A 24,152-nucleotide genomic window follows, 5' to 3' on the forward strand; every position below is an offset into this window, starting at 1 on the left:
GCGCTTCCGCCGGCGGGCGGGGCGGGAGGGCGGAAACCGCGGCCGGGCGTGCGCGGGGCGGCACCGGCACCCCCGGCACCGATACCGGCGGCACCGGCAGCACTGGCACCACCGGCAGCGCCAGGCCGAGCCGCTGGGTACGCGGCACCGCGCCACGCATTCCAGCGGGAATCTCCTTCCCCCATCTAACCGGAAAAAAGGCCTGGCTTATGTCTGTGTGTGCATGTGTATATGCGCGTACGTATAGAATTGTATGGTTTAATTTCATATACATCTATATATACACACACACACACATATATGTGTATGTATGTATCTGTGTGCATATATGTATATATCTATGGATGTATACCATGTATATATGTATGCATATATATAGATGTATGCATAGGTATAGAACCGTATTAATAGGTATTTCTGTACATAGATGTATATACATGTATGTATAACTATATATACGTGTATGCCTATATATATGAGTGTATATATATACTGTGTGTATATATAGATGTATAGACTTATGTGTATGTATATAATCATATTAATAGATATGTCTGTATATAGATGTATATACAGGTATGCATACCTATATATGTATACTATGTATACATACATATATTTGTATTTATAGATGTGTATATGTATGTATAGTACCGTATTACTAGATACTCCTGCATATATATATATACATGTGTGTATATCTACGTCTATTTAGGTATATAGGTGTATATATATGTATACCACGTATATATGTACGTATATATACAGATGTATATATGTATGTATAGGTATAGAACTGTATTAATAGATATTTCTGTGTATATATATGTATATGCATGTTTGTATATCTATACATATATAGGTATGTATATCTATATATGTATACTATGTATTTGTGTATATATATAGATTTGTATATGTGTGTATATATAGAACTGATTAATAATATGTCTCTCTATGTATGTATATACATGTATGTATACCTATACATAGATATGTATGTATATCTAGATATGTAAACTATGCATATGTGTGTGTAGATATATGGATATGTAGATATATATATAGAACTGTATTAATAGATGTCTGTATATATATGTATATACACATATATATGTATAGAATTATTAATAGATAGGTATGTAGGTATACATTAACAGATCTATACCTATACATCTATGTATATGTAAGTATGTGTATATATATGTGTATACACATACATAGATATGTACATACACATGCATTTGTACATATGTGTATGTACAGATGGATATATAAAGTACATATTATATGTGTATGATACATTCTGTGATGCAAGTGCATGTATATATAAATACATTTATGTCTATGTTTATTCCAGACACATATACACACACATGTGTGTGTGTGTGTGACAAAAGATGTGTGTATGGACACACTGAAGGCAGAGCACAGCTCTGGGAGCACTCCCAGGGAGTGCCTGTGTGGGGAGCAGGGCTGCAGGTGCCAATCCCACAGGCAAACAGCTTTGCTGGGCCATGCACGTGGGCAGGGCTTGAAGCACCGAGGGTTCCTGCACCTCTCTGCCTTTCCCAGGGACATGCAAGAGGTAAAACTCTTTGTGCTGTGCTGAAAATTGCTCTCTGTGTGTGCTTCCTCCAGGTGTCCCTGTGTGAGCACCAGGGCCAGGTGCTGACAGTCACTGGCTGGGAGGACTGGGATGAGTTTGGAATCTGGACTGTCCTGGACTGTCTGAAGCACTCCTTCTGTGAATGTCTGCACACTCCTGGGCTTCCATCTCTGCCAGTGGCACCTCTCACCTCTGCATAAAGCTGTTCTTCAGGTACTGTGCTTGGAGACAGCTGGCAAACCTTCCCAGAGCCACTGTGCCTTTACACATGGGCTGCACATCTATGTATATATTGACATGTGTTATGAATAATAAGTTTTTATATTCAAGAGTATTTACATCTTAGTCTGTACATTTTATTAAGTAGCTATTGTACTCTGGGCCTATTGTCCAGACTTTGCAAATGGTATTTCTGTAGATTAAAATGGATGAGTTGTTTATTGTCATGAGCTAATAGTATTTTTTTCATTAGAAGTGTTTACACACTTTCTTTTTCTTCTTCCCTCTCAGTTTTGCTTTGCAGAGCAAGTTCCTGCAGAAAAGGAAGACGGGATCTCATTTCCCCAGAGGCTGTTGAGTCCCGTGTCACCTCGAGAGCCACTGTTAGGTGTCCCCATGTCCCTTGCCAGGACATGCCATCCCTCCTGGTGACTGCTACTTTCTGACTGACTCCTGCCCAGCCTGGACACCTGCGTGCCCCCTCTGCCATTCAAAGCTGTCCCTTCAAGCGTGCTGAGAAACAAATGGGAGCTGGAGGTGCTCTGTCACAGAAACCAATGCTTGCTGCCAGCCATGTGCCCAGCTGAGCGGGTCCCAGTGCCCTCTGCCCCCAGGGCCTGTGCCAGTAGCCACTCTGGGATTTGCTGAGCTGCAGGGTTCATGTTGAGCGTGCTGTGTTTTAGGGTTTTGAGGAAAATGCAGAGGCGGCACAGCAGCAACACGGACAGCGTGCCTCCCGAAAGGTAAATGCTTCCCCTTCTTCTTCCCTCCAGGCTCCTCCCCAAGAGGAGGGTTCTGATTTAACAGTAGGGGTGTCAGATTAAGCCTTTTTCTGACCCAGACACATTCTCCACATTTTTCCTCTGGCAAAAGCTGATAGGCCAAGAAACAGATTGTATTGTAATTAGGATATAATTGGCTTCTGATTGTGATGGTGTGAATTATAACACCTGTATTGTCCCACCCTTCTCATGAGACCGAGAAAATAGAATAAAAGTTTTTAAAACTCCTCTCAGTTGCCCCATCTGGGTCAGGAAAAGGCTTAATCCAACATAGGGGGTGTTTTAGAAGATGAAAGCTCAAAACTGAGGAAGTCAAATTCCTGTGTGTGTGGTGTGGCCAGGCTCTCTGCTCGAGTCTGGGGATTCTAGAGACAAGTTTACTTTTCTCCTTGCTGTCACTCACTGATTGCAGCCAGCCACAGTGTTTCAGGGTGACCCAGGATGGCACAGCTGGCAGACATCTGGCTGAGCATGGGCAGGATTGTGGAGTTTTGGAGGAAGGGATGGATTTATGGCACCTGAGCACTGTCAGTGTGCAAGGATGGACCTGTGTGAACAGGAACCATTCACACTTCTCTTACTGAAGTGTTTGAAAAGTCTGCTGGTCTGAAGCTCTCAACTACTTTGACTTAGTGTTTTATGAAGAATTTGGGTGACCCTTTGCATCTTCCCAGACTCTGTATCTATCTACATGTATGTGAGTATTTAGAATACCTCTAATTTGCTTCTGTAATTACACCATCAGCAAGGGAGCTTTGCCACTGTTGTTGTTCTGGTTCTAAATATTCCCTGGTGCTTTCCCAGAGTTAGAGTATGACTTTTTTTATTTTTATTCCTAGAGAAGAAACTAATCTAATTACTCCAAGACAAAGATGGAACTAATGTATTTAATTGCTCTGTTTGAGCTGAGATTAAAAGTGAAAGATCATTAGTAAATATTTTATTTTCTATAGTGGTTTTGCAATTAGGGTTGAAGCCTTATGTCATGGCCATTGCTAGCACGATACCATTCTTAATTTCAGGGGGAAAGAAAGCCATCCTCAGTTTTTTTCTCCATGATGTTTCTGATTCTTAACAGGGTAAATACATAGTCAGGAACAGAGGCTGAAGTTTTTCTAACTGTAGAAGGAAATGCTGTTGCCACTGGTCTTCACTTCTGTTAACTTCAGCAGCCTCACAATTTCAACAAACAACCCTTGTTTGTTTATAAATATGTCACAGATGAATTCCTTCCTGCTGAAAGCACACTCCAATATTATTCCAAAGGATAGTTGTGTATTTGTAGCCCTGGGTTCCTCCCAGGCTGTTTGTTACATTCCCAGCCCTGAGCTGTGTGTACATCCCTGAGTTCTAATGTTAGGTGTGAATTTAAAGGCCTGGCTGATGGATATTTTGGACCAGAACAAGGTGTGCAATGTCTTGTTGACTTGATTCCCTGCGGGAGCCTGTGGAGATGCAGTGGGAATGGGGTGCAGCTATAAAAAAAGCCTTATTAGGAGTTTGCTTAGTGGGAAGGTTTGGCCAGAGAGGTTTGAGGGTGTCCCCAGAGGGAGGTGGAAGGCAGAGCTCTGTGCCCTGGGGAGGCTTTGGAACCATGGGGGAGAGAGGGTTGAGGGCCCTGGGTGTGCTGTCTCAACTTGTAACCACTGTTCCTAAAGTTAGAGATCTCCCAGGATTCAAACCAGGAGGGAGCAAAGCTCTGCACCATGCCTTGCTTGTGGGCTTTGCCTCTTGCTGGGGTTTGTTTGTTGTTTACTCTGCGTTTGCAGGTTAGAGAAGTGTTTGTTGTCTGTCAGGTATTTACTCACAGGGCCTGGTGATCATATTCTTGTTACCTGCTTTGTTCCCTCTCAACTAAACTTTCTTTCTATTGATTTCTAGTGAAGGAAAAAAAAAACCTGTTGTCTTTTGATGTCAGGATAAAGGTATTTAGACTTTCTTTTTGGAATCTGGCTGTATTCCAACATGCTTAGGAAAGAATCAATACCAGAACTAGTTCTGCACAGTAATTTGGGCACATCCATGCCCAATTCACCAAAAATATAAAAACAAAGAATTTATTTGGATTCATGAGCACATCCTTCATTTTTGTGTCATGTCAGGGACACATAAAGCAGCTCTCAATGCTTCTCTTGCCCTGGTGATTGTGTCTCTTCTGGTGCTGTTAATCAGTGGGCACGTAGTGATTGTCCCAAATTACAGAGGATTTTGGGGGTAGCTCATTGCTTTGAGTTAGCCTGGTTAGTTTGTTTGTTTATAGTATGACTGGACTTGGTGGTGCTGTGTCAGTTTCCATGAAGTTTTGTATGTTTTTCTTTAAGTACCCAAATCATTATGGAAGATACTGGATTTGGTATTGGATGTATTATTTCTTTGTTTTTTCCAAAAGCAAGCAGGGTATTTGGGAGCTTCATTCCTTGGTGAGGGAACTGATGTGTTCTGGTCAGGCCTGGAGAGGCTCTGATCAGGTTACTGACCTCCAGTTTTGCAGCTGTGACTTCTCTACAGAAAATACAGGGAAAATCATCTGGATACCTTGGTGTTCTGAGTGGGAATCCTTACAATCAGAGGGTTTTGGGAAAGCTGTAAAAGGCAGGCCTCAGAGACAACAGAACTGTGATTAGAGCTAAGAAGTAGCCATAAGGTTTGTCAGCAGAAAAATTATATGAGATGTAGAAAGTAAGGACAAATAGAGCAATGGTACTTGGCTAGAATAACTCCCTAAGATGCAGAAAAGTATATCCAGAGAGACATTAGGGAGTTCTAATAAAGGATCTCTGTGCATTGCATTTTAATGTTTACAAACAGGTATTGTATTTGAAATAAGCAAGCATTGTTTAACCAAAGGTATCTGTGCTTATAGTGGTTGGATAGAACTGCTGTCAATGTGCTTTTGCTTTGTGTGATTGGTCAAAACACTTTTAAAGTGAGTTGTAACATTAAGTTCTTTGGCTACTGACAAGAAAATGAGCTGCTGGCATCCTCCCATTGCCATAACCATGTAATAATGAGAGTGGTGCTGGAGAATAAACAGCTCTAGATGCAGCAGTCCCATCCCACTCAGGATTTGTACATAAACCCCCAAGCAACAATAGAGAGAGTGAGGAATCACTGCACTGAGGGCTGGGCTAAACCAGCACCCAGTTCTGTACCCCATTTTGGCTGAATCCTGGGGTCTGTACCCCTGTTTTGACTGAATCCCTGGGGTGTATGCCCTTGTTTTGTCTGAATCCTGGGGTCTGTACCCCGTTTTGGCTGAATCCCTGGGGTCTGTGCTCTCGTTTTGGCTGAATCCTGGGGTCTGTTACCCCATGTTGGCTGAATCTCTGGGGTCTATACACCCATTTTGACTGAATCCCTGGCTCTGTGCCCCTGTTCTGGCTGAATCCTGGGGTCTGTGCCCTCATGATGGCTGAATCCCAGGGTCTATTGCCCCCATTTTGTCTGTGCCCCTGTTTTGGGTGAATCCCTGGGGTCTGTACCCCCATTTTGGGTGAATCATGGGGTCTGTACCCCATTTTGGCTGAATCCCTGGAGTCTGCACCCCATTTTGGGTGCATCCCTGGCGTCTATGCCCTTGTTTTGTCTGAATCCTGGAGTCTGTGCCCCGTTTTGGCTGAATCCCTGGGGTCTGTGCCCTTGTTTTGGCTGAATCCCTGTGGACTGTACCCTGTCTTGGCTGTGCCCCCATTTTGGGTGAATCCCTGGCTCTGTGCCCGCTTTGACTGAATTCCTGGGTCCGTACCCCCATTTTGTCTGAATCCCTGGGGTCTGTACCCTGTTTTGTCTGAATCCCTGGGGTCTATACACCCATTTTGGATGAATCACTGAGGTCTATGCCCCTGTTTTGGCTCAATCCTTGGGATCTGTGCCCTTGTTTTGACTGAATCCCTGGGGTCTGGACCCCCATTTTGGGTGAATCATGGGGTCTGTACCCCCATTTTGGGTGAATCCCTCGGGACTGTACCCCGTTTTGGCTGTGCCCCCATTCTGGCTGAGTCCCTGGGTCTGTACCCCATTTTGACTGCATCCCTGGGGTCTCTGGCCCTGTTTTGACTGAATCCCTGGGTGTGTACCCCCATTTTGACTGCATCCCGTGTCTGTGCCCTTTGCAGGAGCCGGAGCCAGACGCTGAGCTCTGAGGCCAGCGTGGACGAGAGCGGAGTGTTCGAGAGCCTCAAGGCCGAGGCCGCCTCCCCTCAGCAGCTCTTCTCGGGGCTGGCCGGCCTGCCCGCCGCCTCCATCGCCGCCGCGCCCTTCCCGGCCGGGCTGGTGCTGGGCTCGGCGGCCGGAGGGGGAGAAGTCTTCATCCAGATGCCGGCCCCGAGGGATGAGGGTGCCGGTCGGGCTGAGGGGGCTCCGTTCCACCACCGGGCCCCGGCTCATCCCTTCCAGCACGGGCACCACCGCGGCTCCTCGCTGCTGCACATGGCGGGCGGAGAGCGGCACGGGCACGGCGAGGAGGGCGCCGAGGAACAGGCCGGGACGCCGGCCCCGGCTCTCTCCGAGCTCAAAGCTGTCGTTGGGTGGCTGCAGAAAGGGCTTCCCTTCATCTTGATCCTCCTGGCTAAAGTTTGTTTCCAGCACAAGCTTGGTGAGTATTCGTCAAAGCTTTTTGAGCTGTGGTTAGAGGGTGGTAGGGAGACTTTAGCAGGTTGTGATATCTGTGAAAAACGCCAGTCACTTGGGTTTAAAATTTTAAAAGTTTAATATTATTAAAATGGTTATAAAAATAGTAATACAATTAGAGTAATTATAATTTGAACATTTTGAATTAGGACAATATGAGACAACAAATACAAAGAGTTACAGAAGTCCTGGTACCTTTTCTGGGCAGCAGGAGCCTGGAAAAGGACCCACGTTAACAAAGGATTAACCCTTATAAACAATGCCTGTTGTATATTCCTACACCTCATACATGATGCATAAATTCCATTCAAATGCAGGATTCTGTCTGGTGATCGTCAACTTCTTCCTCCAAATCCTAACAGTGCCTTCAGAGTGGGAAGAAGTTCATTTCTTCTGATAAGAAGGCAATAAATTCTTTTTCTCTGAAAGATTCAGGTGTCTGGGGCTGCTATCTCACTGCCAGTCCTTTCTTTAAAAAAAAGTATCTTGCAGAGAATCATTTCTATTTAACAATTTTTATAACCTGAAACTATATTTAACACACTACTTAAGAGAATTAATACAGCATTACTTTCTAACACAACACATATAACATTCATTTTAATATTTGCGAAAAGCCAATCATAAACTACATGCATTTTTCACATGATGCATCCATGCTTTTTGAGCTGTGATTATAGAGTGGTTGGGAGGTTTTATCAGGCTCTGATGTCTGATATATTTATCCACGTGGCAGTGTCCGGGTGGAGTCTAGCATGAAAGGAACATACTCAAATGCATGTGATAAATTTGTGATAAATCCCCCCTACTTTCAGTCCAAGCTGTCTTCATCAGGGTCAGACCCATCTCTTGCCTGTCCTGACCAGTGCTGTTCCATTCCCTGATTTCTCCCTGACATTCCTCAGGATGTTACCAAGGCTTCTCACTCTAGGAGAGATGGGCTTGGTGACAGCAAAGCTTTCTGTGTGGCACAGAGGGGTTCAGACACTCCTGTCTCGCAGGGAGGGTGCTGGGTGTGAAATCCAGCCCAACAGCATCAGCAGTTTGTGTCTGACAGAGCCTTTCCCTGCAGGAATTGCTGTGTGCATTGGCATGGCCAGCACCTTTGCCTACGCCAACTCCACGCTCCGAGAGCAGGTGGCTCTGAAGGTGAGTCTGGCATTTTACTTTTTCCTGTATGGGGATTTTTGAAGGAGTTTTCAATGAATTAGAGACAGGACTCTGAGGTTTTTAGATGATGCCATTTATTTTCTTATTTTCTGCATAGATAGGAAGGCTGAGTTCAGCTCACATCTTTACAGGATGTGAGAAGGTGGTTCAGAAGGTCACAAGACCCCTGGTTACGAGACCTTTTAATGATTTATTGACTAATAAAACACTGCTAACAGGGATATTTATGTTTTTGACTCAGTCCTTATGGACTTCCATCTTATGGACCCATGCTAGTGTAAGCTTTCTTAGCTGATCATGTTATGACACACAGACCTACAATACTGCATTCTAAACTCCTTGTTTACCTTTGTAACTACTTTTATTTTTTCTATAATTTAAACTATAAAACTCCAAACTTTCCTCCACTTCATGTGTCTCTACTTCAAACTATAAATCCACCTTCTCACTTCTAGCACCTAAGTTTGGAAGCCTTTTCCAAGGTCTTGAAATAAATCCTGTCTTTAATTCTAAGCTTTGGCTTACAGGCCCAAAGTTGTGAGAATTCCCTGCATTTTGGATTCCAACACTCCTGTTCCCAGCAAACATCATTTTCCATGCACAAAATAGCATCTGTGTTGAACCTTTGATTGCAGTGTAGGGCTGAATGCATTTATTTGTGCACAGATCTGTCTTCTCCTTCCTGCCTCTCCCAAAGTCTCTGTCCTGCTTTTTTGTGAAATGTGGTGTAATAAAACAAAAAGGACAGGTCAGGGATGTTGTAATCTTCATCTCCTTCTGCCTTGGCTGTGCCTGTTCCAGCACTTCTCTGCACCTTGGTTTTCCCATCATGTACAGCAGAGATGCTGATGCCTATTTAACTTATTAATGATGAGATTCTGCTAATTCACATTTAGCTAATGCTTTGAGATGTTCAGCTGAAAGATTTCATAGATGTCTTGCTTGCTAGTAGCTTTATAATGCTCTGGGCATTAATATGCTTAGAATGTAAAGAAACCAGCAGATCTTTTCAAGGTTTTCTGATCTGTGTCAGGAGAACAATTCAACAGTGCTGAAAGCATAAAGCTAGAATTGCTTTTTTGTCCACACAAGTGCATGCCTGTGTGTGCCAGGAGCAGTGGAATCAGTGAGATCCAGCCCTGAGTGAGCAGAGCAGTGGCACAGCCCAGTAACAGATTGCTGCTGCCTTGCACTCTGCACCTCTGCCCTTCCAGCACTGTGCCCCTTGATCTGCCTGCTTTAAATCTCAGCACAGCAGGCCTGGCTGCTGGACAGCTGCAGAGACCTCCTTTCTTAATAAATCAGCTCACAAGACAAATGGTGGGTGTATTTCCTCTCAGGAATAAAATTTACTCCCCAAAGTTACCAAGGGCCAAGACCCAGGGCAGTGTCTGCTGCCATCCAGCTTGTCTGTAACTTTCCATATATGTTGAAATGCAAAATTTCCACTTCTTTCCACCTTTAATTATTTGTTCAATCACAAATGAATGTTCCAGAACCCCCATGCTTTAGGATAGCACCCAGATGTGCTGCAGGTAGTGGTGGGGTGTATTTGATTTAGCTGAGCCTTCCAGTGAGTGGCTTTGGGTCTTTTTATAAAACACCATGAATTGTCACTCCAGCCAGGTGACAGCTCAGAATTTAGGACAATACATGGAATACACATTTTTTAAACTGCATTTTAAATATCAGGAGATTTTAGATGTCACAAGAAAGATCCTAGCTTTGAAGATGCATTCTGCAAGTAATTCTGTCATTTTCACCAGCTTATTTCAATTATTTTCCATTGAAAATGTTGCAGGAGTGAGAAGCATTTCTGCTTGTGTTTATAGATATCTTTACCTTGCAGACTACTTCTTAGTCCTGTGTAAATAACTAATTACTGAGCACTTTGTTACATATCTGTTGGATTTTTCAGCAAGGCTCAGCTCAAGTCTTGAGATTTTGATCTGCAATAACTCTGCTGTTTTTCCTTGCTCAGGAGAAGAGATCAGTGCTGGTTGTCTTCTGGATCCTGGCCTTCCTCACTGGAAACACCTTGTACTTGCTTTACACATTCAGCTCTCAGCAGCTTTACAACAGGTGAGCAAAACCTGCATTGTGCAGGCTGGGAGCAGGGAATCATTGCCAGGGAGGGAAAGAGGGAATCCCACCCTGTGGGAGGAACTGTGTGCCCCTAAAGCATCTGCTGTGTTTGTTACATCTTTGTAATACCCTCCAGTGCAGGAAATGGATTTGTGTGTCACCCTACCATGCTCCTGTCAGTAAAGGACATAAGCAGTGTGTAAATGTGATGGTGTCAAAGCAGGGTGGATCCTTTCCAAAATGCCCTCTGAATTCCCATTGTGACCACTGCAGCTGAACATCAAGGGCAGTTGAGGAACTGACCCACTGATTTTCCTCTTCAGTCTGTCCAGATTGGAGTGTAGGACAGGAGATGAAATAGTTTTACCCCAATGTTCTCAGGGCACTTGGATCTGAGGTAATTAAGATTTCAAATCCTGAGTTAATTCTCAAATACAGCAAGGTTTCTGCTCATGGATTTGAATCACAACTTAATGTAAAGCAGAGAGAAATAATCAGAGGTTTAAGCATACAATAAGCAGAGAAAGGGGGAGAGCTGAGAAGGTTTGAATGTGGGGCTGAAGGGGAGAGGCCAAGCCATGGGATGGTCTGGAGGGAGTGGGAGAGGAGGGACAGGAATGGCACAAAGGTCTGGAAGTGAAATGTTTGCACACAGGGTGTCTCTAAGAAGATGGCCAAAGTTAAAAGCATGAATGGGACTAGTTCAAAATAAAGGCTAAATCATGTAAAATATAGGGATTTTAGCAATTTGGGGCCATCCTACAGACAGTTTAGAGTGTGGTTTATTGCCAGTGGCCAGGCTGGGCCACAGCTCCAGGAAAAGCCCTGTTCCTGTCATGCTCAGGCTGCTGCATCTCTTGCTTGCCAGACCTGGGACTATTCCCAAGCCAGCCTTGTCAAATTAGAAATGTCTGCTTCAGTTCTGTTTCTTTCTTTCATTTTTCATTTCCTGATTTTTTTTCTTGTTTCTAGTGCATGAATAGTCGTAAAGTTTCTGATTCTGTTTCTGTTTTTAGGGTGTAATTTTACCTGTTGTGCTGTGCCAGTGTTGTGAGTATTTTAATTTCATGTTCAGGCTTTTTGTTTTGGGTTGGTTATTTTACTTTGCCTTTTTTTTTAATTTTGTTTGGTTTTTTTTTTTTTTCTGTTAAAACTTTCTACCATGAGGCTTTAGCAGGTAAAACCCTGAAGGTGAATCCTGTTTTTTCAGTCTGACTAGGGTCTAGTTCTCATTATTGATTATTGCTCAGGCCAGTAGCTCCTGCCCATTGCTGGGTGAAATTTTGCTGTCCCAGACTCCGCTTTTTCAAACAGCAAATGTTCAGCCCAATCAATGACATTATGTAAGGGGCATTAATTTTTGGATCTTTGATTCAGGTAAGGGTATAACAGAGCCCAGCTCTTGCTGTGCTTCAGTAAGAGGCACTGTCAGGGCAGGACACAAAGCGTGAAGTTCTCCCCTTTGTGCCATGGCTGGTGCAGGGTTTCCTGTGTCACCCCTTTGTCTGATGTGCCCAGTGGCTTTAGGGACTGTGCCCCTGTGGCAGAGCAGCCTGAGGGGCTGTTCCCTTGCCCAGGGAAACAGGATTGTTGTGAGCAGGACTGCCAGGACAAGCTGTGACACCCAGATCCCTCACTCTGCGCTGAGGGCACTGTCAGCACCCCAGCTTATGGACACTGCTGGATTCCAAACAGATTTTGAGTGCCTGGGTCCTGTTTTGTGACACTGGGCAAGCCTGCTGACCCCTGTAGAAGCTGCCAAGAGCAAAGTCAGGAAGCCCAGACCTGATTTGTGTTTTTCTTGCCCTTGAGAACTTCCCTGAAGTTCAGGGCCCTTGCTGGGCTCTCTGCAGCCAGCAGTGCCTACAAGGAGCTTGAGCAAGCTTCTCCTCAGTGGTGTTTGAGCTTTGGTGTCTCTTTCAGCCTAATATTCCTGAAACCCAACCTGGACAGGCTGGACTTCTTTGACCTGATGTGGATTGTGGGCATTGCAGACTTTGTGCTGAAGTACCTCACCATTGCCCTGAAATGCCTCGTGGTGGCCCTGCCCAAGATCATCCTCGCTGTCAAGTCTAAGGTAGGTGACTCTGCTTGAGGCACAAACTTTGGTTTTGATAATCTGGTACCTTCACCACACATTTGCAGCATGGAATCAGAGAATCAGGGAATGGTTTGGGTGGGAAGGGATCTTAAATCCCACCCAGTTCCATGGCAGGGACACCTCCCACTGTCCCAAAGTGCTCCAAATCCCATCCAACCTGGCCTGGGACATTTCCAGGGATCCAGGGGCAGCCACAGCTGCTCTGGGCACCCTGTGCCAGTGCCAAGTATGGATGGAAGAATAAAAACATTAAAATCTAAAATTTAAAATCTAAAACTTTGCTAAAAGTTTGGATTGAGGGGTGTTCTTTGAGCCATCACAGACCTGAGCAAGGGTTTGGTGCTACCAGCAGTGATTAAAGCCCAGGGAGATGAGCAGTGCTTGAGGAGGAATCAGTGTAGCAGCCAGATAATTGCTTTTCTCATTGAGTTTAAGTCTTGTTTTCTGAGTAATCTCTGTAAATTCATGTTTCTGAAGCAGGAACCTCCTCATTTCCAGAGTCAGAGAATCAGGGAATGGTTTGAGTGAGAGGGGACCTTAAATCCCCCTGCAGTGCTACCCCTGCCATGGCAGGGACACCTCCCACTGTCCCAGGCTGCTCCAAACCCCATCCAGTCTGGCCTGGGACATTTCCAGGGATCCAGGGGCAGCCACAGCTGCTCTGGGCACCCTGTGCCAGTGCCAAGTATGGATGGAAGAATAAAAACATTAAAATCTGTTGCTAAAAGTTTGGGATTGAGGGGTGTTTTTCGAGCCATCACAGACCTGAGCAAGGGTTTGGTGCTACCAGCAGTGATTAAAGCCCAGGGAGGTGAGGTGAGCAGTGCTTGAGGAGGAATCAATGTAGCAGCCAGATAATTGCTTTCTCATTGAGTTTAAGTCTTGTTTTCTGAGTAATCTCTGTAAATTCATGTTTCTGAAGCAGGAACCTCCTCATTGTCAGAGAATCAGGGAATGGTTTGAGTGAGAGGGGACCTTAAATCCCCCTGCAGTGCTACCCCTGCCATGGCAGGGACACCTCCCACTGTCCCAGGCTGCTCCAAACCCCATCCAGCCTGGCCTGGGACATTTCCAGGGATCCAGGGGCAGCCACAGCTGCTCTGGGCACCCTGTGCCAGTGCCAAGTATGGATGGAAGAATAAAAACATTAAAATCTGTTGCTAAAAGTTTGAGATTGAGGGGTGTTTTTTGAGCCATCACAGACCTGAGCAAGGGTTTGGTGCTACCAGCAGTGATTAAAGCCCAGGGAGGTGAGGTGAGGTGAGCAGTGCTTGAGGAGGAATCAGTGTAGCAGCCAGATAATTGCTTTTCTTATTAAGTCTTGTTTTCTGAGTAATCTCTGTAAATTCATATTTCTAAAGTAGGAACCTCCTCATTTCCTGGGAAGAAGTTGCAAATATTTGTCTCTTTGGCTTCCCACTTGGGTCAAAGAAATAACTGGGTTAAACTAAAGCCACAAAAGGCAGAAGCAGTTCTTACCATGGGAGAAAAAAAAATTAAATGCTTCACATATTTAAATGCTTATGAAACCACATGTAGACTAAGCCTAACTTGTAAAAGTTTCTCTCTCTCATTCCAAACACTTTTTGATATGTTTTTATTTTACTTCTCTCTCATGCTGCCTCTCCCTGCACTCAATGGAGGGACACAGTGTCCTGACCCAGTGTCCCCATTCTGGGGGCAGATGTGACAGTGTGTGTTATTTGCATTCAGTGAAGAAACCCCTGGCAGCTGTGGGGATGGAAAGCACCTGCAGGTCCAGGTACCAGCAGGAATTGCTGAAACTCTCAGGCAGGGCTCTTCAGGGGGTATCTAAACTGGGAATAGTTTTGCTTAGAAATGACAGGGGTGGCAGGGGAGTTGAGCAGTTTGTTCCTGCACAGCAGGGCTATCTGAGATGGTTATTAATTTAATTCTGGCAATTGTCCAGCTTTTTTTTTTTTTTACCCTCCTTCTATTATTATTATTATATTTTGGGAGATTAATGTGCTGGGTCAGAGCATAATCCAGGCTGGGGAGGGAGGGAGAAGTGATGTGAATAGTCCTCCCAAGATAAATGGCAGTGTTGGAAAAGGTTCACAGCCTTTGCCTGCTTGTCTGAGAGCCATCCCAAGTACTCATTAATCCTTGTCTGGAGAGAAGAAAGAGAAGGGGTCTTTATTTGCAGCTCCAGTGAGAGGCTGGTAGGATCACATCTGTCAAGGGCCTGTAATGACTCAGAGCACAGATGCTTCATTTTTAATACCTTTTTTCTGGAGTGCAATGTGTCTCACTTTTTTTTAAGCCCCTTTTTGTCTGAGGATGTTGGGGATGGTGTCACTGTCCCCTGGCACTGCTGGCACCCAGCACCAGAGCTGGGTTTGGTTTGGGGGTTCTCTCCCCCACTCTGCAGCCTTTAACCCAGCCAAGGATGAGATGGAACAAATTTAAGATCAAACTGGGGTGGGAGGGCTCCAGGAGAACCACAGGACACCATGGAAATGGTAATTGGTGATCATATAGCTGACCCCCCTCACAGGGGAGGATTTAAATGGAACCTTTTCCTCATTTTGAACACTTCTGGTGCAATTTATGCACATTAACTTTGACCAAAATTTTTATCAAGTTTTTTCTCTGCATACTTGCCAGACACAAAGTTATTCTCTTCCTCCCAATGTCCTCCAAGCAGGATTTCTGCCTGAAGCCCATCTTGGAGTTTATGAACTTCTGGGTAGCTGTCATTTAATGGTAACAGGCTGCTGGAGAAATATGAATTTAACTCAGCAGAGCTTGATTTTTTCAAGATGGGTATTTCTGTATAGTGAGAAGTTTTAGTGCCAATTTAACCACTGAGAGCAGCAGCCTCTTGCTCCCCTGGTAGAGAGCCTGAGGTGGAGGTTTCTGCATTCTCAGGGAGTTCAGCACCCAGGGATTTAATCCTCAGCTGCTGGCAGTCAGCAGGAGATCCTAAAACTTGCCCTTGGATGGGATGTGGGGAACTTTATTCATCCTGCACTCAGCCCAGATCTGAGCTGGTTCTTCAGATTTTCCTCATTTGGGAAGTTCAAAGGCACTTGCAAACCTAATCTGGCTTTTCCTGCTGCTCCTTGCGATCCGGGTTTTCTCTGAATTCTGTGTGGTTTTTGCTTTTATTTATCAGCCTCTATATCTCCCCTCACTCTTGTCTGTAGACTGAACATTGAGTCTTTTCTCAGAGATTGTTAATCCCAGATTTTGTTATTCTCTTCTGGACTGTCTTCATTCCCTCCCTGTTTTCCAGACCATTTCTCCAGTCTGTCAAGACAAATTTGGAGTATAATCCTTCTTTCCAATTGTGCTTACAGCTTAGTGTCAGCTGTACATAACTTTGTTCCATCAGGATCATCAATGACAATAGTGAACAGCACCAAACTCTGCTTTCATCAGTTGGATGCATCTTTTCATTTTGAAACAAAACACATAAAAAATCTGGATTAGAACACTCAGTTCCCCCATCCAAAGTATCTGGCTCATGTTTTCCTAGTGTGGCCCATCACAGGAAGGACAATTTTTGTTGGAAACTAATGTGATTTGTGGCATCAGTTTATGCTTTAACTGAGAGAAATTGAACTCAAATTGAGGGGCAGAAAAAGTTTGTCTTTGCACAGTGGGTGCTGGAAGTGTGAAGTCTGAAGCATGAGAGCTGCTTTATTATGAGGGTACAACCAACCAGAGTTGCCCAAGCCTGAGTAACTCAGAAATTCAGAGCAACTCCTCCAAAGAATGAGGGAAGACTGAAATTCTGACAAAATAACCCCAGACTTTCCCAGGTTCCAAACCAACCTGGGAAACAGAGGCACCAGGGGAGGCTGTGAGACTCCAGTCAGGAATGGAGGGAAAGAAGAGCTTGTGGATTGGAGAGAAAAGCAGGAAAAGGGATGTCACCCCAGGATCAGACTGATCCCAGAGCTCTGGGCAGTTTCCAGAGGTTCCCACCGTGCTGGGGGTGTCCCCTCCCTGCCCCCAGGCTGTGACAGCCACCCTGAGCTGGGTACAGGTTTCAGGAACAGCTGAGCTCATCATTCCTTTGGAAGGGAGGGCTTGGCTTGAAGGCTCTCCATTAAAAAAGGCAAATAAGATCATTTGGTTCAATATAAAATGAATTAAAGTAAATTAAACTGCAGGAGCCATGTGGCCTGCAGAGGCTTCCATTGTTGTGCACACATCAAGGGCAGCTTTTCATTTGCACTGCTAAGGAATGACAGCTTGAGGGGGGTGGAATTCAAAATCAGGAAATAAATAATAAAAGGACACACTTGCCAAAGATTTCACTTAGGAAATCCCAGGTGCCTGCAAGCCTCCCATCCCCTCCTCATGTTGTTGTCAGCAATCTGAGCTGGAGAAGTGAGTGAAACATGGGGGAGGGAGAAAGGAAATCAAACCAAATGTAAGGGACTGTAAGGAACTGTTAGCCCAAGTTCTTGCATCTGTGTGTCCCTACAAAGATACCATGGACATTTTATACATCAGAAAGGCCCTAAATAAGGATTTTCTGTGCATGCTCAGTGCAGAGTCAAGTTAGAGGGGATTGCATTTCCAGGAGAGTGAAAGTGCCAAAGGAGAACACTGGCATTGCCCCCTCACTGCAGCTTTGAACATACTTGCTTGGTGATTTTTTCCAGTTTTGATTGTTTTATTAGTGCTTTTTATATTTAAAGTATCATCTCATCAAGTCTGGTCAGAGAAAACTTGGCTTGAATTTGGCAGCAATTGCAAATTCTGCACTTGGACCAAAAACCTTTGTCAGGTGCACATCCTATTTCCTGCCATAGCTGGACACAACTCTGCCAGGGAACCTGGCACAATAATTTCCACATTCCTTCTGAAACTTCACCTTTCTTTTGTCCTAAGGGGGAAAAAAAGACTCTTGGAGCATTTGAGTCCTCTAAAATTACAGAAGCAATAAAAAACTCACTGAGAGCTTGCTCATAGTTGATGTTGAATTAAAACTACCCAGGCAAAGATGTTCCTGGTCCTTGTCTGTGCAATATGGAGTTTGTTGTGGGAGGGGAGGTGTTCCCAGGCAGGTGACAGCCCAGCCTCTCATCCCTGTCCTCTCTGGCCTTGGTCCTCTTGGAGGGAGCTCACTCCCAACAGATTCACTCTCATGGAGCAGCTGAGCTTGGCTCCTCTTGAGCCATCCAGGATGTTCTGCAGGGACATTTCCCTGCTGCAGCTGGGGCTGATGTGCTGTCCCAGAGTCAGGAGTGTGGGATTCCTTATTTACAAAATTAAAAACTTAACTGAAGCACAGCAGCAGGTACTGAGGAGTGGAGACTCCTCTGTCCCCCTCCCTAAGCTTGCTTTGCAAGTCACTGCTACTGAACTTTCTAAAAATTATTGCTCTTCAGTGCTTTCCCAGTTTAAGACACAAAAGATGTGATTTCCAGAGGCATTAAAATTCTCAATTTCCCCTCTAGCCCACCTTGACATGACTCCTCATTAGTCCAGCATGGATTTTCACCAGCATCCTCCATGCCACAATGCTGTTTGCTGTGTAAATCTGGGAATTTTGTGTTTTATTGCTCCTACCCAGCACTTGATCTGTTGGCACCATGACCTGGAATCTCAGCAGAGCCTGCTCTCCTCTGATCCAAATTGCCAGCAGGACTCCAAAGCTTTTTCAAGCATGTTTCAGAATATGCCCTAATGCTGCTGCTGGCAGCAGAGCAAGTGAGACTTGGAGCTTCCCTCGAGTGCTAATCACACCTTGCAGTTGCCTCATTGCAACTTCTCTCACTTCTGCTGCCTGCACCGTGTCAGCCCTTGCTGTGCCTCTGTTCCTTGTGGGAGGCACAGCCTTATGGCCAAGGGGCTGCACACTGAGCCCTGGGGGAATTTGCATTCCCTGTGCTGTGTCCAGCTTGGCATTCAGTTTTTAATTCCACTGTTCCATCTTATTTTTCTGTGAGACTTCACCACCACGCCCCAAGGGTGAAGGTGAGGGATTGGAAGAAGCTGTTGCAGCAACTGGAAAGTTCACAGGAAACAAAGAGAAGAATATTCTACAAGTTCAAGTTGAGTTGCTACACTGGAGAATTAAATCCTGTCCTTTACTTTGCCAAGTAATTCCTGTGTGAGTCTAGAGAAGTCAGGTAGAGCTGCAAACTGAAGTCAGGGGTTCAGCTTTTAATGGTAACGTGATCTAGAAAATGAAGTGCTTTATAAAAAATCTAATCCCAGCACCTCAGCTTGGACACCAAAACAACCTTGCCTTGACCTTTGTGTGTCTCAGGTTCTCATTTAGAAAATGCACAGAAAAGCTGTCCCTGAGGTCAGGCAGCAGCATGAAAATAAAGGGGTTTTAAAAGTGTTTTCTGTAGTGCTGATGTCGTAAAGGGACTGAAGAAATTCCAGGAATGTGCTCCTCTGGGCAGAGCTCAAATGGCAGGAGGGGATCAGATGCAGATCTGCCATCAGGTAGTGAGGATGTAACAAAATACCCAGAAATTCCGTGCAAAAACAGCCAGTGCTGAAACTCTGCGTGTACAGGAGGGAAAATGCAATTGTGTGAAAATGCTGAATTCCCCTCTTTCAAAAGAACTGCTTGGTTTAGAGTATAGAAATTGTATTTCTGTGTGGTGAAGGAGGTTCAGAAAAATGGGAGGATTGTACCCCAGTCATTGACTTGTGTTTTTAACTGAGCACTGAAAAAATAAGGAATCAGAATTTCACCATGTGGTATCTGAGGCTCATCAGCAGAGCTGCTAAAATTAGATCCCAGCACAGCCCTTCCCCACGTGTGCTAATGAAGTGTTTGATAGCAGCAGCAGCAGCTCCCTCAGAGGAAGCAGGGCCAGCACTGCCCTCCTCACTTCTTGGGCAGGCTGAGTTAACTCTTGATGGGAGCAGAGCCTTCCTGCTCATCCTACCCCATCCTCATCAGCAGCCATAACTCCAGGTCATTTCTTATTTAATCTCTGCAGTTCAGCTCCCACACTCCTGCACAGGGCTGGCCCACCAGAAAGATTCTGCTGATCTTAGAGAGCTCTTCAACCTCTCTACAGTGCATTTCAGAGAAAATTCCCATATTTACAAAGGTTTTTCTAACATAGGAAAACTCACCTGACAGAAACAGACCTTGCCTTATTTCAAGCTGTAGTACCAAATCAGATGCACAGGAGAAATCATTATGTTTGTGCTTCACATAACACACAGTTGTAATCTTGAAGGAGAAAAAAAAAAAAGCTGATGTATTCTAGCTGATTTTTTCAAACAAAATTCAGCTGAGACAAAGATTTGATTTTGCAAAGTGTAACCTAGATAGCCAAGAGACAACAGAGCTGAGCAGTGGCAGGCAAGTGTTTTGAGTGTGCTCCCACTGATGGGTGCTGTCTGCAGTAAATTCCTGCTATCAGAAATCTGCATTTTACTGCTGAAACTGTAGGGAACAATCCTCATTTTCCAAGCTTCTGGCTCAGAAGGAGGGCCTCACTAATTGTAGAATCATTTCTGATTTTCTGGCACTTTTCCTAGCTTAAAGAAGGGGCTGGAGGGGTGCACTGAGATGCCTGAAGTTTTTAGTTTTTTTGGTTCTCTTTAAGTGATTCTCAGCTGCCCTGCTGGAATCACTCTAAATTTGCCAACATTTATGGTCAGGTGGGTGCTGCTAAGGGGCTGCAGGGAGGGATGCATCCCTTAAAACATCACTCTAGGGAGGCTGTCACCAAGTTTCTAGCTGCTAAAAAATCCTGCTACCCTGCTGTTAGCACTGGAAACTGGAGATAAGGGAGTTCTGGCAGCTCTGGGGAGGGTGCAGGAATTGTGGTTGGATGCTGAAGTTTGTCACTCGATGCCACTGTCACCTCCAGAGCCTGGCTGTGCCCAGGGCTGTGCCCAGCTTTGCTCACAGATGATCACTGAGGGTTTTTGGTGCTCAGAGGTTGTGTTGGAGCAGAGTTCCAGCAGGATGAAGGATGCAGCAGGATGCAGGATGCAGCAGCTCTGGCTGATGCAATGGGACAGCAAGCAGTGACCTGTCCCAGCCAGCAGCAGGGATGGATGGAGGGTGGGAGGGATGAGAGCAGAAAGCAAAATTCGCTGCCTTTACCTTGCTGGGAGCTTTCATCAGAGCCCTGTGGAGGGCCACGGTGACAGCGGTGTCATTTCTGTCCCAGCAACGCCCGAAATAAACCGTGATGGCATCGCGGCGGGGCTGGGAGAGGCCGCAGTGCTGATTGCGTAAACTGGGGCGGTGCCGAGCCCGGAGTGCTGCGGGGGCTGTGCCGGGAGGGGAGGGGATGGGGATGGGGATGGGGATAGGATGGGGATGAGGGGATGGAGGGAGGATGAGGAGGGGAGAGGTGATGGTGGTGGGATGGGGAAGGGGTGGAGTGAGGATCGGGATGAGGTGGGGATGGGATGGGGGTAGGATGGAATGGGGATGGAGTGAGGATGGAGGGGGAATGGGGATGGAGATGGGACTGGAGGAAGGATGGGGATGAAGATGGGATGGGGTGGGATGGGATGGAATGGAATGAGGATAGAAGGGGGATGGGGAGGGGATGGAAGGGGAATAGGGATGGGGAAGGGGAAGGGATAGGGATGGGGATAGAGATAGAATGGAGATGGAGGGGTGATGGGGGTAGGATGGGGATGGGGCTGGAGGGGGGATGGGGATGGGGAAGGGAAAGGATGGGAATGGGGATAGAGATAGAATGGGGATGGGGATGGAGGGGGATGAGGAGGGGATGGGGTTGGGGTGGGGGTGAGGTGGAGGTAGAAGAGGGATGAGGAGGGGATGGGGATAGAGGTAGAATGGCGCTGGAGGAGGGATGGAGATAGGATTTGGATGGGGATGGGATGGGGAGGGCAGGGAAGAGAAATGGGGATGAGATGGGGATGGGATGAGGAGGGCAGGGAAGAGAAATGGGGATGGGATGGGGAGGGCAGGGAAGAGGAATGGGGATGGGGAGGGCAGGGAAGAGGAATGGGGATGGGGAGGGCAGGAAAGAGAAATGGGGATGAGATGGGGGTGGGAATAAGAGGGCAGGGAAGAGGAATGGGGATGGGATGGGGATGGGATGGGGAGGGCAGGGAAGCAGCCGGGCCCGACAGCAGCCAGCAGCCGCTGGTGTGACCTCAGTGGCGTCCCGGGGGACATGAGCTCATGAGCAGCGCTGTGGGGAGGGTTGGATTGCCGAGCAGCAGGATGGCCTGCGAGTGATCTCATCCAGCCCCCGGGGAAGGGCGCTGGCTGCTGCCAGCCCGGCTGCAGGACTCCATCCCCACCTCAGCAATTAGTGATTGGCCTGCGATGACATCACTGATGACAGAGCTAACTGGGACAGCACAGCAACATTCCAGGGGAATTTCCCCTTCTCCAGGAGCTTAGCAGATAAAAGGATTTTGACGGGACAAACCCACATCTTTCAGCCCAGATAATGTCTGCATTAAGCATCCTTCTGGGCTCGTTTGCCACCAGCTGTCCCTGTAAACAGCGTGGGACAAAACAAGCTGGGGGTGGCCCTAAATTAGGCACTTATTCAGGCTTTGGTGGAGGTTGACAAAGGATGCTGCCCATTCTTTGAGTCTCTTTTGAGAGAGAAGCATTTCAAGCAGCACGTTGCCCCTCCCCACCTTTCCTTCCTTGAGCTCTTCAGGAAGGTTTGGTCTCTTTGAGTTTTAAATGGCCTGAGGGTTTAATTTCCATTTTTTTTTATCTGTGTACTGCCCAAGAGCCAACACCCGCCTGAGGGGGAGGGGAAGGATGCTGGCAAACATAATTAATTTGATTCTTAAACCTAAAAAGTTGTCAGGAAGTCTGGGGTCACTTTACATTTAATCCCTGTACCTTCAGAAGGTTGTAAGGTCAGAGATAAACTTGCTTTCCTTTTTCACTAATAATAATAATATCTGCAGTTTACATTTTATGAATCTCATGTTAACCTTTGTTTTTCTGCGGCGTTGTCCAGACACACAATTTATTGCCTGCTCTAAAGTTGATAATTCCAAAATGCTGCATAGCAGATTTCATTGATTTCAAATTTCAAGTTTAAGTTGACAGTAAAAAACTAGTGAATATTTTAGAGACTTGTTCAGCTGAGCCCTGTGGAGGAACAAAGGGATGTTTTTCCTGTCTGGGCACAGAGCTGAGGGGCTGCAGAGAAAGCTGCACCTCATGAGTGTGATCTCTGCACCATTTAACAGTGCACTGATCACTGAACACCAGCCCTGCACAAATTAAATGTTCTTCTTTTGACTTCCTGATAATGATCCTGTCTCACTTGCCTGGTTGTCTTGCAGGGAAAGTTTTATCTGATCATTGAGGAGCTGAGCCAGCTGTTCCGCTCGCTGGTGCCCATCCAGCTGTGGTACAAATACATCATGGGGGACGATCCCTCCAGCAGCTACTTCCTGGGTGGCATCCTCATCATCATGTACAGCCTCTGCAAGGTGAGCAGCACCTCCTGAACCTTCCCTGGCAGCAGGGCCAGGGGAGCAGCACAGCTGAAGGGACAAATGCTGCTTTTGCTTGTGGCTGTCCCTGCTTCAGCTGCCCAGCATGTGGGCACTGCTGGGCTGGGGGAGGATCTGAGCCTGCTCCCAGGGTTGCATCAGACTCATGAAGTCATTGCTGCTCTGCTCATCCCTCTCTGCAGAGGCTGCAGGAGGAGGGGAGCTGGTCCTGGGGGAGCTGCACGCCTCCAGGTGTCACACAAACCAGGCTGCACACACTCCTGGCTGTCTCTGAGCTTTCCTCTGCCACTCACAGCTCTGAGAGCAGCAGGGAGGGAAAGCAGCAGCCAAGTCCTGCCTGGATAAAACAGCTCCCATTCCAGCCCTGCTCTGGCTGACACAAGTGATGGACAGGGGTAATTCAGGTTTCCTCAGAAACAAGAGCACAAAGTTGGTACAAATGTAAATGAGTAGGTGTCATTTAGTCAGAGGAGTCCCAGGTGTAGAAATAATTGTATTTCTAGTGCTGTGTGTTGAACCCTGCCCAGGGGCAGGGCAGTAGCTGAATCAAGCTCTGATAAAGCAGAGGTTCACCCCTCTGAGAAGGGCCAGGCCTGCTCCATCCCACAGCCCTGGCTGTGCCTGTGGCTCTGCAGGAGCAGCCTGAAAATGAAGAACAGAGAATATATGAGGGGCTGAAGAATAGAGAATACATTCAAGCTGGAAGCAGCTGAGAGGAGCAGAGCAATGCTGAATTACAGAGTGTGGTGCAGGAATAGGGTTCTGCAACCCCTCCTGTGCTGGGCTTTGCAGTTCTTGTGAGCAGATCAGGCAGAGGAGGCCGTGGCCAGGGAGGTGATGTGGTCACAGCAGGCCTGAGCAGGACAAGCAGTGCCAGGACAGGAGCAGCTCCTGCACACCCCTCCTGCTCCTCTCCCTGTGCTGGGGGGCCCTTTCAGAGGTGTCATTGCCTGGACCCACTGCAGCATCCACCCCTCCCTGCAGACACAGGTGGACAAAGAGCAGGTTTCAAGTGATCTTTGCTGTCCCCTGCTTGAAAAAATAACTCAACCCCTGGAAAGGGGCTGCAGTTCCATGTGGCATTTCTTGCTCCTGAGAAGCCCTCAGAGAGGGAAGGTGC

The 24,152-nt window shown here is 46.4% G+C and overlaps 1 protein-coding gene across 6 annotated transcripts in view; it reads left to right on the forward strand.

Annotated features, from left to right (window-relative positions):
* Window positions 1–15: 15 nt before the first annotated feature.
* Window positions 16–24,152, forward strand: part of RNFT2 (ring finger protein, transmembrane 2) — a 39,596-nt gene continuing 15,459 nt past the window's right edge. For 4 of the 6 annotated variants that reach the window (XM_074554294.1, XM_074554289.1, XM_074554292.1 and 1 more), the window contains exons 1-8: window positions 100–237; window positions 1,642–1,822; window positions 2,120–2,571; window positions 6,726–7,204; window positions 8,312–8,388; window positions 10,391–10,491; window positions 12,418–12,571; window positions 22,859–23,008. In XM_074554294.1, the coding sequence (XP_074410395.1) occupies window positions 2,489–2,571; window positions 6,726–7,204; window positions 8,312–8,388; window positions 10,391–10,491; window positions 12,418–12,571; window positions 22,859–23,008 (1,044 nt within the window). In that variant the 5' untranslated portion in view covers window positions 100–237; window positions 1,642–1,822; window positions 2,120–2,488. Of the gene's footprint in view, window positions 238–1,641; window positions 1,823–2,119; window positions 2,572–6,725; window positions 7,205–8,311; window positions 8,389–10,390; window positions 10,492–12,417; window positions 12,572–22,858; window positions 23,009–24,152 lie in introns of all 6 variants that reach the window. The other 2 variants (XM_074554291.1, XM_074554290.1) reach the window with 2 other exon arrangements.

Source organism: Zonotrichia albicollis, chromosome 18, assembly GCF_047830755.1.
Source record: "Zonotrichia albicollis isolate bZonAlb1 chromosome 18, bZonAlb1.hap1, whole genome shotgun sequence".
NCBI classification, from domain to species: Eukaryota; Metazoa; Chordata; class Aves; order Passeriformes; family Passerellidae; genus Zonotrichia; species Zonotrichia albicollis.